This window comes from Gadus chalcogrammus, chromosome 9 (genome assembly GCF_026213295.1).
Source record: "Gadus chalcogrammus isolate NIFS_2021 chromosome 9, NIFS_Gcha_1.0, whole genome shotgun sequence".
NCBI classification, from domain to species: Eukaryota; Metazoa; Chordata; class Actinopteri; order Gadiformes; family Gadidae; genus Gadus; species Gadus chalcogrammus.
In genome coordinates this window covers 23411696-23423891 of record NC_079420.1, presented here as the reverse complement: position 1 = coordinate 23423891, position 12196 = coordinate 23411696, and the positions used below count along the sequence as shown (strand labels likewise).

At 49.6% G+C, this 12196-nt stretch overlaps 1 protein-coding gene across 5 annotated transcripts; it reads right to left on the bottom strand.

The window, feature by feature from the left end:
- Window positions 1-417: 417 nt before the first annotated feature.
- LOC130389227 (DNA-binding protein RFX7) lies at window positions 418-12196 on the bottom strand. 5 transcript variants are annotated; one of them, XM_056598912.1, is made up of 10 exons: window positions 11819-12196; window positions 11213-11246; window positions 10089-10174; window positions 8855-8896; window positions 8630-8752; window positions 8251-8367; window positions 7548-7632; window positions 7230-7437; window positions 6754-7058; window positions 418-6657 (listed from the first exon to the last, which is right to left on the bottom strand). In XM_056598912.1, the coding sequence occupies exons 1-10, from the start codon at window positions 11950-11952 to the stop codon at window positions 3295-3297; spliced, it is 4497 nt and encodes a 1498-aa protein (XP_056454887.1). In that variant the 5' UTR covers window positions 11953-12196; the 3' UTR covers window positions 418-3294. The 5 variants fall into 5 exon arrangements, with proteins under 5 accessions (XP_056454887.1, XP_056454888.1, XP_056454884.1 ...); XM_056598913.1 differs by having other exon boundaries at window positions 6766-7058; window positions 8855-8893; XM_056598909.1 differs by having other exon boundaries at window positions 11213-11906.

Genomic DNA, 12196 nt, shown 5'->3' with positions numbered 1-12196 from the left:
TTGGAGACACCACTCCCCAAATGACCCCCCGGGGTCAGCTGAAGAGCTGACATGACCTTTGACCCCCTGCTGAGAGGGTGATTGAAAGGTTTTTTAGCTTCACATAAACTTGACTGTTAAAAAACATATTAGCCTACATATTATAGTGTTATATATTATATTATAACATATAAGACTATATATTATAGTGTTTGGTGATACATTTGGGGGCGATACACAGAGGCAAGCAGAGCCACGGAGAGAAATGGATCATTGACTATAGAGTTCTGTCTAGCCTGTGAACAGTGAACAGGCATTTCAATGAGTGTTTCAACGTAGATCCACACGGACGCACACGCACACACGCACACACACACAAACAGACACACACACAATGCTAACCAATAAGGAGACGTCGGCCAAGAGAACATTCTTTAAAAAAGTTTATTGGCTTTTAAAACCACTTTAAAAATCTCACCAGTGAGTACTTTCCATTGAAAAAAAGGAAACAACGCAGTTGCAATATCAACAAGCTACTGTACATGAAGCAGTACACCAGACAACACCACAGAGGACGGCTATTCTACTGGTAGAAACGGACAGTTGGTACTGGGTCAGTCGGGGGTCAAGGTTCAGAGGCTCGTGTACATCTTTATGGTGCATTGGTTTTTTTTTTTTTTCCTTCATTCAAATTGAAATATCAGTGCCTTATTAACATAAAAAATGAAATGATGAGAAAGATATTAACTTCACAAAATGCTATGTGAAACAATATGTAAAAATGGACTAAAAACATAGTCAGAACATATAGCATTAAGAACAATATTAACTTAGTAAACAGCACACAATGAAAGTTGCGCAACTCAAGAACCAGCACTGTCTGTCTGATTAACAGAGCCCGCCCAAATCACATGACAGTGGTCACCAAGATACAAAGTACGATAGAATTCATCACACATGCGTGCGTACAATCATTTTTATCAACATAATGAGCATGTAGGTTTTAAAAGGTTATTTCAACATTTCTCTATCCTCAATGCTTTTATTCTCATGTATGAGAATGAGTAAGAATGTGTATCTCACTGAGATTAAAGCACATTTTGCTACAAGACAATTATTCAGTCAATAATTTGACAATTCAATTAAGTTTCCTTACTCATGTTGTCATAACAAAAATATTTTTTGCGGGTATCCATCATTACCATTTGTCCATAAAGGTGTGGCAAAGCCTTGAGTCATACAAATTTAGTGCAACAATGTGAACTTCCAAAGTTTGTTTGAAGTATAATTCATTGACTTTTTTTCTCCAGTGTCGGCTTAAAGGCTTTGAGCGCAATGTTTGTCACAGAAATGTTTTCAACCAGCCTAAAGGATTACAACTCTTTTTCTGTATCCCCTCATCAATACACCATGCCATTGTTCCCGCTCCACAGCACACATCACAATCTGCAACGGCAGAGGCCTATTAGCATCAAAGTAAAACGGAACAGAAACTAAATACATCAGCAAGCGAGAGACCCAATAGACAGCATCACTTGAACAACAAATCAAGCCAGAAATGTAACACATAACACACACAGTATTCTTGCCTACTATAATTTCGGTAAAGTTTTTTTTTTCATGATGGCACCATAGACTTAGCTAGAATAATGGCCATAATATAGTGTCTTGATACATCAAATAGCTTTGTATCTATCCTATATACAGATGGAGCTTTAACATGACTTATACAACAATGACGATAGTCAGAAACTCAAGCATAGCATCCTACTATATCACATAGCCTACCTGGCTAGCCGTGATGGTTTCAACATGCTTTCTGGTCCATAGTTGCCTATAAAGCATAGGAGGGACCATTTTTATAATGTACATACTTTACATAGATTTTTGCAAATGAATGTTGTTTTATTTAATGCCATAAAACTCTTTTTAAGTTAATCAAAAAAAATCTCTAATGCTGCCAGTTTCCCTTCTTTCTTAATGGTAACAAGGAGTGTATGCAGATATGATCATCTCAACGTTATAACAAATCATCTTTGGTATGGAAATAAGGCTGGATTTCAACTAAAACTGTCTCACAACTAGCCTAGCCATGGCATCGCACCACCCAGGCTCCACAGGTAACGTAGCCATTTCCATACCATCGATTCTCTAAATGCAACCCAAGGGAATGGGGTGGGGAGGGGTAGAGAACGGCAAATGATCTCTAGCGGAATGCATGTCAGCCAAAGGTATTCATAAAAACGCCAACTTATTCTCCATATACAACTGGTAAGGGGACAAGTTCATAGTCTATACAATATGCATCATCTATAACACTGATAATTAACCCAAAAGATAACGAATGAACAAAGATGAGGAAATAGTGCAGAAATGATGAGCAGAAGAACAGCTGCCTGGATATGAGGACGCCCTGGGTGTTTCTGAGGCGGCGTAATACTATGTACAGTGTCTCTAACGTGGCGTAAGGCCAGGACTTTGGGAATAAGGCAGCCAGTTGTTCCTATCCACGTGTGAAGTCCACAGAGTGGCCTGAAGTTCACTCTTCTCTCTACGGACTCGTCTACTCCCTTTGTAAGATAATAAACAGTACAAGTAGTATAGGCTTTTAAGAAAAATGTCACTGTTGAACAATGCTCCGACAAGAAGTCTGGATCTTCACCGTTTTGGTTTATGATAAAATATAAAGATTATGTCATAAATTCAGCACCTGGTAGCGAGTTGCTACCCGTTTTATATTCAGATATGGCAGGCAGGTGTACTATTTCATGTGCATATATTACAATCCCAATATGACCTTCCTCATGGTTGTATGTGAGATGCACACTTTAAAAACACGTGTTGACAACATACAGATTGGTCTTTTGTGCCAAATTTCCAACTTATCTCAATATTAAGTGTTTGTTGAATACAAATATTGCATTATTGATCGCCTATAATATGGAAGATTAAGCTTCTTTCTGTGTTCATATCTTAGAAATTGATAAATACACACACTTGAAATGCATACATTTCTGATTTCACATGAGACAGAGAGAGAGATAGGGAGAGAGAGATAAACGGACAGACGGACACAGACAGACAGACGGACGGATAGAGAAAGAGAGAAGTGGTAAAGACTGTAATTCAGGGTGACAGAAAGTAAAGGTAAGAAATGCTGTAAAGATCAGTAGGAGAGATTTTCTGGTAAGCCTGGCACTTTAAACAGGACAAATGGCAACGTCCAGACAAATCCCAAACAAACAATAGTATAAAAACACGTACACGACGGACACGCCACACGAACAACGGGGGGAACCCACAGAGAGTTTAACCTCAGCCCAGCATCTCCACCGTGGTGGGCTGGTCTTTGCTCTCCAGCCACTCGAAGCCAGAGTTCACGGGGTCACTGCATATCTGCTGAAACAGTGGGTCGTTCTTCAGCTCCTCCAGTGTTGAGTCTTCATATTGTTCCTGCGGCTGGTTGGGGTCAAACAGCAGGTTGGGGTCCAAGGTGTTCAGGTCAGTGATGCTACTGGACAGATCCGAGGTCAGTCTGATGTCGTTGGAGAAGTCCGAGGCCACGGCGTTCAGCTCCGAGGCCACCTGCCCCACCAGCTGGGAGCTGGGGTTCAGCCCGTCGTCGCCCAGCAGGTCCTTCACCGTGTTGTTGAAGTCCAGCTGCTGCTGCTCCTCCTCCGCCGCCGCCGCCGCCGCCGCCACCGCCACCTCCTGCTGCTGAGCGCTCTGGCGGAGGAGCTGGGCCTGCGTGCGCACCGCCGCCGCCTCCTGGAGCTGCTGCTGCTGCTGCTGAAGCTGCTGCTGGTCCTGCCCACTGGGGCCCGCTTGTGCTTGGGCCTCGTCGGGTCCCGGGAAGCCCCCCGGCTCGGCGGGGCCGCCGGTGAGGTAGCCCTGCTGGAGACCGAAGGCCGCGGGACTGGAGCTGGCCGGCAGCTGGGCGGGGTGGGCGGCCCCCCCGCTGAAGGAGGCGGTGGTCTGGAGGATCTGCGTGAGGTTCATGCGGGCGGTGTAGTTGGAGGGGAGGTTGTTGATGCCCAGGCCGCGCACCGCCTCGTCCCCCTCCGAGTCCATCTTGCTCAGGAGCACGCTGGTGATCTTGGTGTTGTTGTTCTGGCCCTGCAGCGGCAGCAGCTCGCTCTGCATCATGATGTTCAGAGGCACCGATTGGCTGCGCTGGGCCATGCTGTGGGCCGAGCCCGCCCCCTGGCTGTTGGACAGGATGCTGAGCATCTCGGAGGTGATGGCGGCGTTGAACGGGGAGATGACGGCGCGCGTGGTGGTGGTGGTGGTGGTGGTGGTGGTGCTGGTGACGGCGGCGGTCGGGGCCGCCGTGGTGCCGCTGAAGTTCCGCTGGCGCACCGCCGGGCTGACACTGCGGCAACGGAACGTAGCGGAGCCCGAGGACGCGGCGGCCTTGTTGTCCAGCGGGGCGGGCACGGCGAAGCTCTCCTGCTTGGTCGGCGCGGTCATGTTACTCACCTGCTGCTGCTGCTGCACCGGAGAGATGGGGGTCAGGCGGCCAAAGTGGGCGTCCTGCCTCGACTGGACCTGAAAGGACTGGCCGGGGACGGCGAAGGCGTGGGGCTTCCGGAACTGGTCGTCCACCAGGTCCTGGTAGCTGGGCAGGATGCCGAGGCTCTGATTGGACAGCGGCCCGCTGCTGCTGCTGTTGTAGCGGTTGTTGATCCAGTCCAGCTTGGCCTTGTCGGGGTGCGTGGCCATGGGCCTCTGCATGGGCTTCACCGGGCTGCTGGACACCACGCTGGAGTCGTGGTAGCCCGCCATGCTGGAGTTGATGGGCGTGAAGGAGAAGGGGTTCCTGCACTCCACCGGGCTGGGGGGCACGCTGCCGCTGCAGTTGGACAGCGGCGTGCTGATGGGGGTGTGGCGCCCCATGGCCCCGTCCACCGGGGTGACCACCGCCATGCGGGAGCATGGGCTCTCTCGGGTCATGCTGTGTCCCAGGGTCATTTCGGAGGTGGGGGTGGGCGTGGGGGTCGGGGTGGGGGTGGGCGTAGGGGTCTGCACGGGGGTGGTGCTGCTGTGGGCGGAGTGGAAGAAGGCCGGGCCCGTCGGGTGGGCGTTGAGGATGGAGGCCGGGGGGCCGGCCGACTGGCCCTGCAGCGACATGTCCACACAGGAGCTGAACAGAGGCTGCAGGCCCTTGAGCTTCATCTGCTCCTCCATCTGCACCAGCTCCTCCACGATGCTGTCCTGGGTCATGTCGTCGTCGTTGAAGGGGAAGTAGTCCATGCTGGGCTGGGAGCCCGAGAAGTCCAGCATCTCCTGGGAGAGCGCGAGCTGGCCCGAGGCCTCGCCGGCCTGGCCCATCAGGGCGAGCTGGTCGGCCTGCGCCTGGCTGTGTTCGGCGGGCGTCTGCTGAGCGAACGCCTGTTTCTGCAGCGCCTCCAGCTGACCCTCCTCCCACATTGTGCTCTTGAGGTCACCGAGGGCCGAGGCCTCGTGTGCTCCTGAGTTGGCTGGTATGAGGTGAGGGTCGGCGGCGGCCATCTGCTGCAGCAGCGCCTGGTCCGCAGCGCTGCTCATGGGGGCCGCCGCCGCCACCACAGTGGCCTCGCCGGAGGCGGCTCGGCACTCGCGCTTCACCAGCAGGGCCTGGGGCCTCACAAGGGTCCGGGGGCCCGAGGGCTGCGTGAGTGGCAAGTCGGAGAGGGCGAGGACCTGTGCCCCGGGGCCCAGCGAGGTCTGCTTTACCGTCACCTTGCAGGGGGCGCTCTCCGGGCGGGCGGCCGGCCCCCCCACCGCCCGGGCGACCCTCTTGGCCGCCGGCCGGCTCAGACCGGGTTTGGGATTTTCGATGAAGGCGACCGGCTGCTGGGAGATGAACACTCTCTTCACGGGGATGATGTGGGCATCCACCCCGGGGCCCGAGCGCTTCCTGGGGCCCTTGGCATCCGAGCCGGGCTCCTTGGGGGACAGGGTGACGGCCGGGGAGCCGTTGGGCGGCTTCTCAACAGTCAGGTACAGATGGCTGTCCAGACAGCCGCCGTTATTGCTCTCCTGGGCCCCGGCCGCGGCCACGGCGGCGGGAGGAGACTGGGAGTCACTTTTGGTCCGGGCCACTTTGTCCGGGATGGGCGAGAACTTGACGAAGAAGCTGGGTTCACTGGCGGCTCTGAACTTGGTGGAGGAGCCCGGCTCGCCCTGCTCTGCCTTGCCGTCGCTGTGGAGGGCCAGGACGGGCCCCGGGGCACTGGGCCTGAGTGCCGGGGAGTGAGGCGTGTTGAGCGGGTTGGGGCACCGGATCTGGTGGGGGTCCTCCGAGACGGAGGCGACGGCCATGCCGGTGGAGGCAGGCCGCAGGTTCGCTCCGCCGCCGCCGCCGCCGCTGGGCGTCAGCGAGATGGCCGTCATCTTGACCACGTTGACAGAGCTGACGTGGGGCTGGGGCATCACCGTCTTGATGGGGCTGTTGGTGATGAGCAGCGTGGGCGGCGAGCGCAGCGTGATGGCGCTGGTGGCCGAGGGCTTGGGGAGGATTTGTGCGTAGCGGTGCCTGGCCAGGCGGTCCCCCACCGGGCTTGCCGAGATGCTCTGCTGGGTCTTGGGAGACTGCTTGATGGACTGAGTGACCACTTGGAAATTGACGGGCATCACCTTCCCCTCGGCGCCGCCCACGGGGCTGGGCGAGGTCATGGGCTGCCTGCTCCTCTGCACCTGAGGAAGTGACGACACACATTAGTCTGGTTCCTCAACAACTTCACTTGACTACAAAATTTGAAAAAAGAGCGGAACTGGTTTATGGGTTCTTACAAATCCCTGTACCGTGATGGGACTGGGGACGGCGGACACCACGATGCCAATGGTGGGCTGCGGGGAGAGGAGCGCGGGGCTGCTGGTTGGGATGGTGGGCCCCGGGGTGCTGACCTCCGTCCGTTTGATCTGGCTGTCGCTGGGCAGGGGCGAGTGGAGCTTCTGCTCCTGCTGCTTCTTCTGGATCTTGCGCTGCAGCTGCTGCTTGGCATCCACCGAGGGAGAGGGCAGGGTCTTCACCTGGGGCTGGAACGAGTTGGCCTCGGCGGTGGGCACGAAGGCCGAGGGCGTGGGCGTCTTAAGGCCTGGAGAGAGAGAGGCACGCATTCCTTTGTTTTATTGAACCGCAGAAAATTATGATTTTAGTATTTCTGAATTCTTTTAATTTCATGACATACGAACGTGTCCTGAACGAACCGAGAACCATCCCTGTCAGTGGGTGTTCCCGTCATAACAGTTAGCAGAACCAGCCTTACCGGTGGGCGTTCCCGTCATAACAGTGAGCGCCGCCATGGACTTGGTCCCGATGTAGTGGCTGTTGAGCAGGAAGCGGGCCAGGTCCTCCACGTGGTCGAACTGCCGGGTAAGGACCTTCTGGGCCCACTCACACACCAAGCCGCAGGCCGCAGACCGCATCTCGTCCTCGGCGCTGGGAGACTGACCCATGGGCTCCATCAGCTCACACTGGGGGACAGGGGCCCAAACACAGTCACGTTAGACCAGAGGGGCCTGAGGCTTCAGCAGCAGACCTGCTCTATGGCTTTGTAGACTGTACAGTTCTTTGGGGCTCTTACCCCATCTCCAGACTTCTGCAGGTCCAGGTTTGGTAGGGACGGCATGTGAACAAAAGCTTTCTTCCTCAAGCCGCTATAACAGTATGTGAGAAGGAGTTAAGGTTCACACTCTTTCCGTGTGGCCGGTGTGTAGCAGGAGAGGAAGGGTCATGTTCCCCACATGGATGGCTGCTGATATGAGAGCATATGTAAGATGTTACCGTTTTCCTGAAGAGGTATAGCGTGGTAATATATGAAGAGATAAGCAGAGATGCTTTTGTTTCCAGTTTGGCTAACCCCCTCTCATCCTGACCCTATTGAAATGGCTAGGAAGGCTTCACCAACCACTGCTCTTAACACAGAGTTTGCATTTAATTCACACAAGACCACTTGACAACTTGACTGTCACTGATATGAGATGTGTGAGTGTCATGTATGTGTACGGTTTCAGTCATATTTTTAGAAGCAAGCACTTTGAGAGCACTTAAGACTAGCAGATTTATACTTAGCTGAGGTAGAGGTGTTAATAATAATAATAATTTATGAAGGACAGCATTATGTACAATATACAGTTCCACGACTACACTAATGCTACAATTGTACCTATAACTCTTTGGAGACAGAAGGAGAAAAGCATCAGGGCTAGATGCCAGGTAAAACTGAAAGAGTCATTCATCCTAAATCGTATTGAATCAAGTGACAGCCCATCACTGTTAAAGGATATTTGGATTTCCCTCTCATGCCCAGTCGACGTGCCTTCATGTTGGGAAAGACATTCTTCATTATCTTTCCAAAGTCTGCTGCACTCAGTGGATTGTAGCCAAGATTGTCACAATAACTTCTGAAAGTAAAACACAAGCATGGAAGATATTATATAGGAGGTCACCACATCGTCACAGACCAGTACAAACAGTATCTAAGATTCTCTAATATAACTCTATAAGGTATTCATATACTTTTAGCTTTTTTACTGTGCACCAAGGACGGGGAATGGGGATGAGATGAGTTCACTCTTCCAATTATATCAAATCGATCCCTTTCTCTAGCGGGGGTTGCTGCATATGATTCTATGTTATTGTCAGCTTGAGGAGCTGTGGCCTTACTTGTACTCGTCGTACACCTCTTGCTTTGGCAGGGAGGTCTCCGGGTGCTCCTCCAGGTGGTTCCTTATCCAGTTGAATGCATACATTTGTTGAGTACGGCTCGATGACATGGAATTCTGATCACTATTGTGGAGAGAAGGAGAGACGGACATACACATCAGTGGAACAGGATTCAGGCCTGTAAGGGGAATTTTCTTGTCCTTTCAAAAGAGAAACGTTTTGTACCATAGTCCCGGAGTGGAGCAACCCCTCTGATTCTCAGTCCTACTGTGCAGTATTTGGCAGCAGGGTGGGGTTGAAGTTATGAATAGATATGGGGAAACAAACGAAAAACACAAAACCACTGGTATAGCATCTATCTACCAGTAATACATTTACGACATCATAAGAATCAAGCAGGGTGCTGAAATGGATGCTTGGACCCCACCGATTATTTGAACAGAACAAAAAAGGATCTGATTGACTGACCTTCCCCTAACCTCACTAGGGGTGCAACGGATCACAAAGCTCACGGTTCGGATCGGGTCACGGTTTTTGAGTCACGGGTCGGATCATTTTCGGATCAACAACAACAATAAAGATAACAAGACAAATGTGAGTTTAGATAAAATCTTTTAACTGTGTAAAAACAAAATAAAGTGAAAAATTAGGTAATAATCCTGCTTCCTTTAAGCATGGTCAATATTTTTATTTATTTTTAAATATTATAAACATTATTCCTTCTTCTTTTTAACATGGATAGGATAGTAAATAATCCCTAACCCTGGATTTACAATTCAGGATGTCTGCATTGCCTGGGGAGTTTAGAGTCTACACTCTCCCAAGGCAATGCAGACATCCTTATCTTCCTTTTTTTAGTTTGGTAGCGAAATACAGTTTCTGTGGTGTTTTATTTGGCATTTTGTAAATCCATTGATTTCGGTTGGGAGACTCAGGCTCATTGCATGAGTCTCATGAGTTGGTTGTTGGTTGGTCTTTTCGCTCGGTTCTAGCCCTACTGTTGATACGCGAAAAGACTACAACCAAACCTAAAGACGTCCGGTTCCGGTTTACGTTTCAATGGGATTTACGGAACGCCAAATAAAACACAAGAGAAACTGTATTTCGCTACGATACTTGATGATGTTGTTAATACCGGAATTGTCCTCTAAACATGCGCTGATCACGTCAACGGACAACTTTTTTTTTTAATCAGCCGATCCGCGGATCACTTGCGTCCCGAACCGTGATGGTTGATCCGTACGGATCACGGGAAACCCGTGAACCGTTGCACCACTAAACCTCACACTAACATTGAACAGATAGTACAGCAGGTGAATACACAATGACAACTTGGACGATTGAATAAAAGCAAATCAAATCAAATTATCCAAATTCCAATTAGAATTGTTCATTCGGTTGCTAATGTGTACTTCAATTCTAAACTACACATGGATGCCAGAAGGGGAATAAACAATACCTTTTGTCATTGCCGTTGCCTGGACCAGAAGGCAGCTTGAGGTAGAGGTAGAGCTTTTCGATGTCTGTAAACTTCTCAACATCTTGCTGCAAATGAAAAGATGTATATTTCAAGATAAATATTTGTATTTATGTGTCATGATTAGTAAATAACAAAATATGAGTTTCCTAATCGAGCAACAAAATATAATAAAAAAATTGTCATCAAGAAACAACACAATAGTCCTTAATTTAACAATGAAAAGAATAATAGATTATCAAATGATTATTGTGCTATTAATATTGTGCATTTGGGGATAATAATTTTTACAATCGCCAGAATATATATAAAAAATACCAATAACATGAGAGACCATTTAATCTTTGATGAGCAGTAGTCAGGAGAGGAGCTTACAATGTATACATTATTGTGCATAGTAAAATGTGCATAAATGGAGGAAGAATAGAATAATGTGTATTCCTCCTCTTAGAAGATTCAAACTAGCCTGCTGCTCTTCATATAGCATAGTTCAATCTAATCACTTGGTAAAGACTTCAGCCTTGTTTTTTGTGATTATGACTCCACCCTATATTTCTGTCCTATTATTTTATCAGGTTATTAAGAAGGCATTCATCTCGATATTTCCTAATGAATTAGCCACTTTGTTGCTACGGGAACCTATTTCCGAATACATGAGGGTAAAACCGTCACGCAAGTACTGAATTAATCAATGAATGAATGGATGAGTATCTGTTGTTAAACAAATATCCAATTAATCCCAATATTTTCCAGTTATCCATCAATTCATACACATCGATTGGGATGTTGTGCAGGGCACCGTGGGCTATTAGTTCTTTCTTGGGACTATCCTGAAAGGGTTTTTCTTCGCATCACGTAGGGCTATAACTACATCACTAAATCGGAACTCAAAACAATGTGCTATATGTAGGCCATGTGCCTGTGAAACCCAACAAACAGGGTCACATATATTATGCTGTGATAATCATTTATATTACAAAACCACAAAGATGTAAATGGTAAGAGAACATTACAAAGGGCTCACATATGAAGCCGTTAATATGTGGTTAATTACGGTTAACTGACTAGGTGATCAGGTTGGCGTAGCATGCATCATATTTACTCACCAATATGTTGTCCACTTTTGATTGTACAGATTTGCTATAATGACGAACAGAGCAGAAACAGCACTCAGATGCATGATTCAAAACAGTCATGTACATATTGTCATCAACATCTTTGGTCGACATGCACGTTGTGTAGTGTGTACTATGCATTTCAGCGTCAATCGACGATGACTTGTAACACATTGATTAAAAAAAATATTTTCCCTTTATTGGTAGAAACCATCACACATCCACGGCCCTAATGGACCGAGGGTCGTCCTTTAGGGGAGCCTAGGTGCTCAATAAGGAAGCTCATGGAGCATCCAGTGTGACACCTGTCATGCACGGTGAGCATCAGCCTCCTCCTTGACATGGCCTCTGCTGCTCGGGCTCACGATTGAGGCTGAGCCTGTCTCCACCCGGATGGTCCATCCTGCACTAACACTACACATCCACCCGGTTATAACCGTCCCGAACACACGGTATTACCCGGTCATAAGCACCCATCGGCCGGGCCGTGTCCCCGCTTTGTGCCCCCCTGTCTCCCGGCACCTCCGACGCTACGCTAATGACAGGGCTAGCAGAGGACACTGAGTGGAGGCTGAGGACTGGTGTTCTCCGTCTTACCAAATTGAGTTTTTTATTTTGAACTGTAACGCATTTGCCTCGGGCCCCTGGAGTCCCGGCACCAGCGTCGGAAGAGAGCCCGGGCCCGCCACGGAGGGCCTCTGCCCCCCGGGTTGTTGTGGATCCTCAGCCATGGCGGAGGTTGTGGGGCGGAGGGGAGCTCAACGGGTAGGCCTCGTCCTCCGCTGGGCGGGCATCACCCCGGGTACAGCCCGGCTAGGTGGAGCTGCAGCTGGACCCGCCGTGAAACATGGTCACCTAGACTACGATCTCAACCCCACGAAAAATATAAAACGACAACAAAAACAGTCGGACGTACAAAAGACATCCAGCGAAGGACTCCACTACTGCCGCAAATAGCACGCCTGGCCCTGCAGC

What these genes read in the sequence shown, in the direction of transcription:
- LOC130389227 (XM_056598909.1), bottom strand. Translation starts at nt 11,395, where the DNA reads ATGTGTTACAAGTCATCGTCGATTGACGCTGAAATGCATAGTACACAC. An exon ending in GGCATGAGAGGGAAATCCAA is followed by an intron (nt 7,633 to 8,250) that starts ATATCCTTTAAC and finishes ACTCCTTCTCAC; the next exon opens with ATACTGTTATAGCGGCTTGA. An exon ending in CCATCACGGTACAGGGATTT is followed by an intron (nt 6,658 to 6,753) that starts GTAAGAACCCAT and finishes TCACTTCCTCAG; the next exon opens with GTGCAGAGGAGCAGGCAGCC.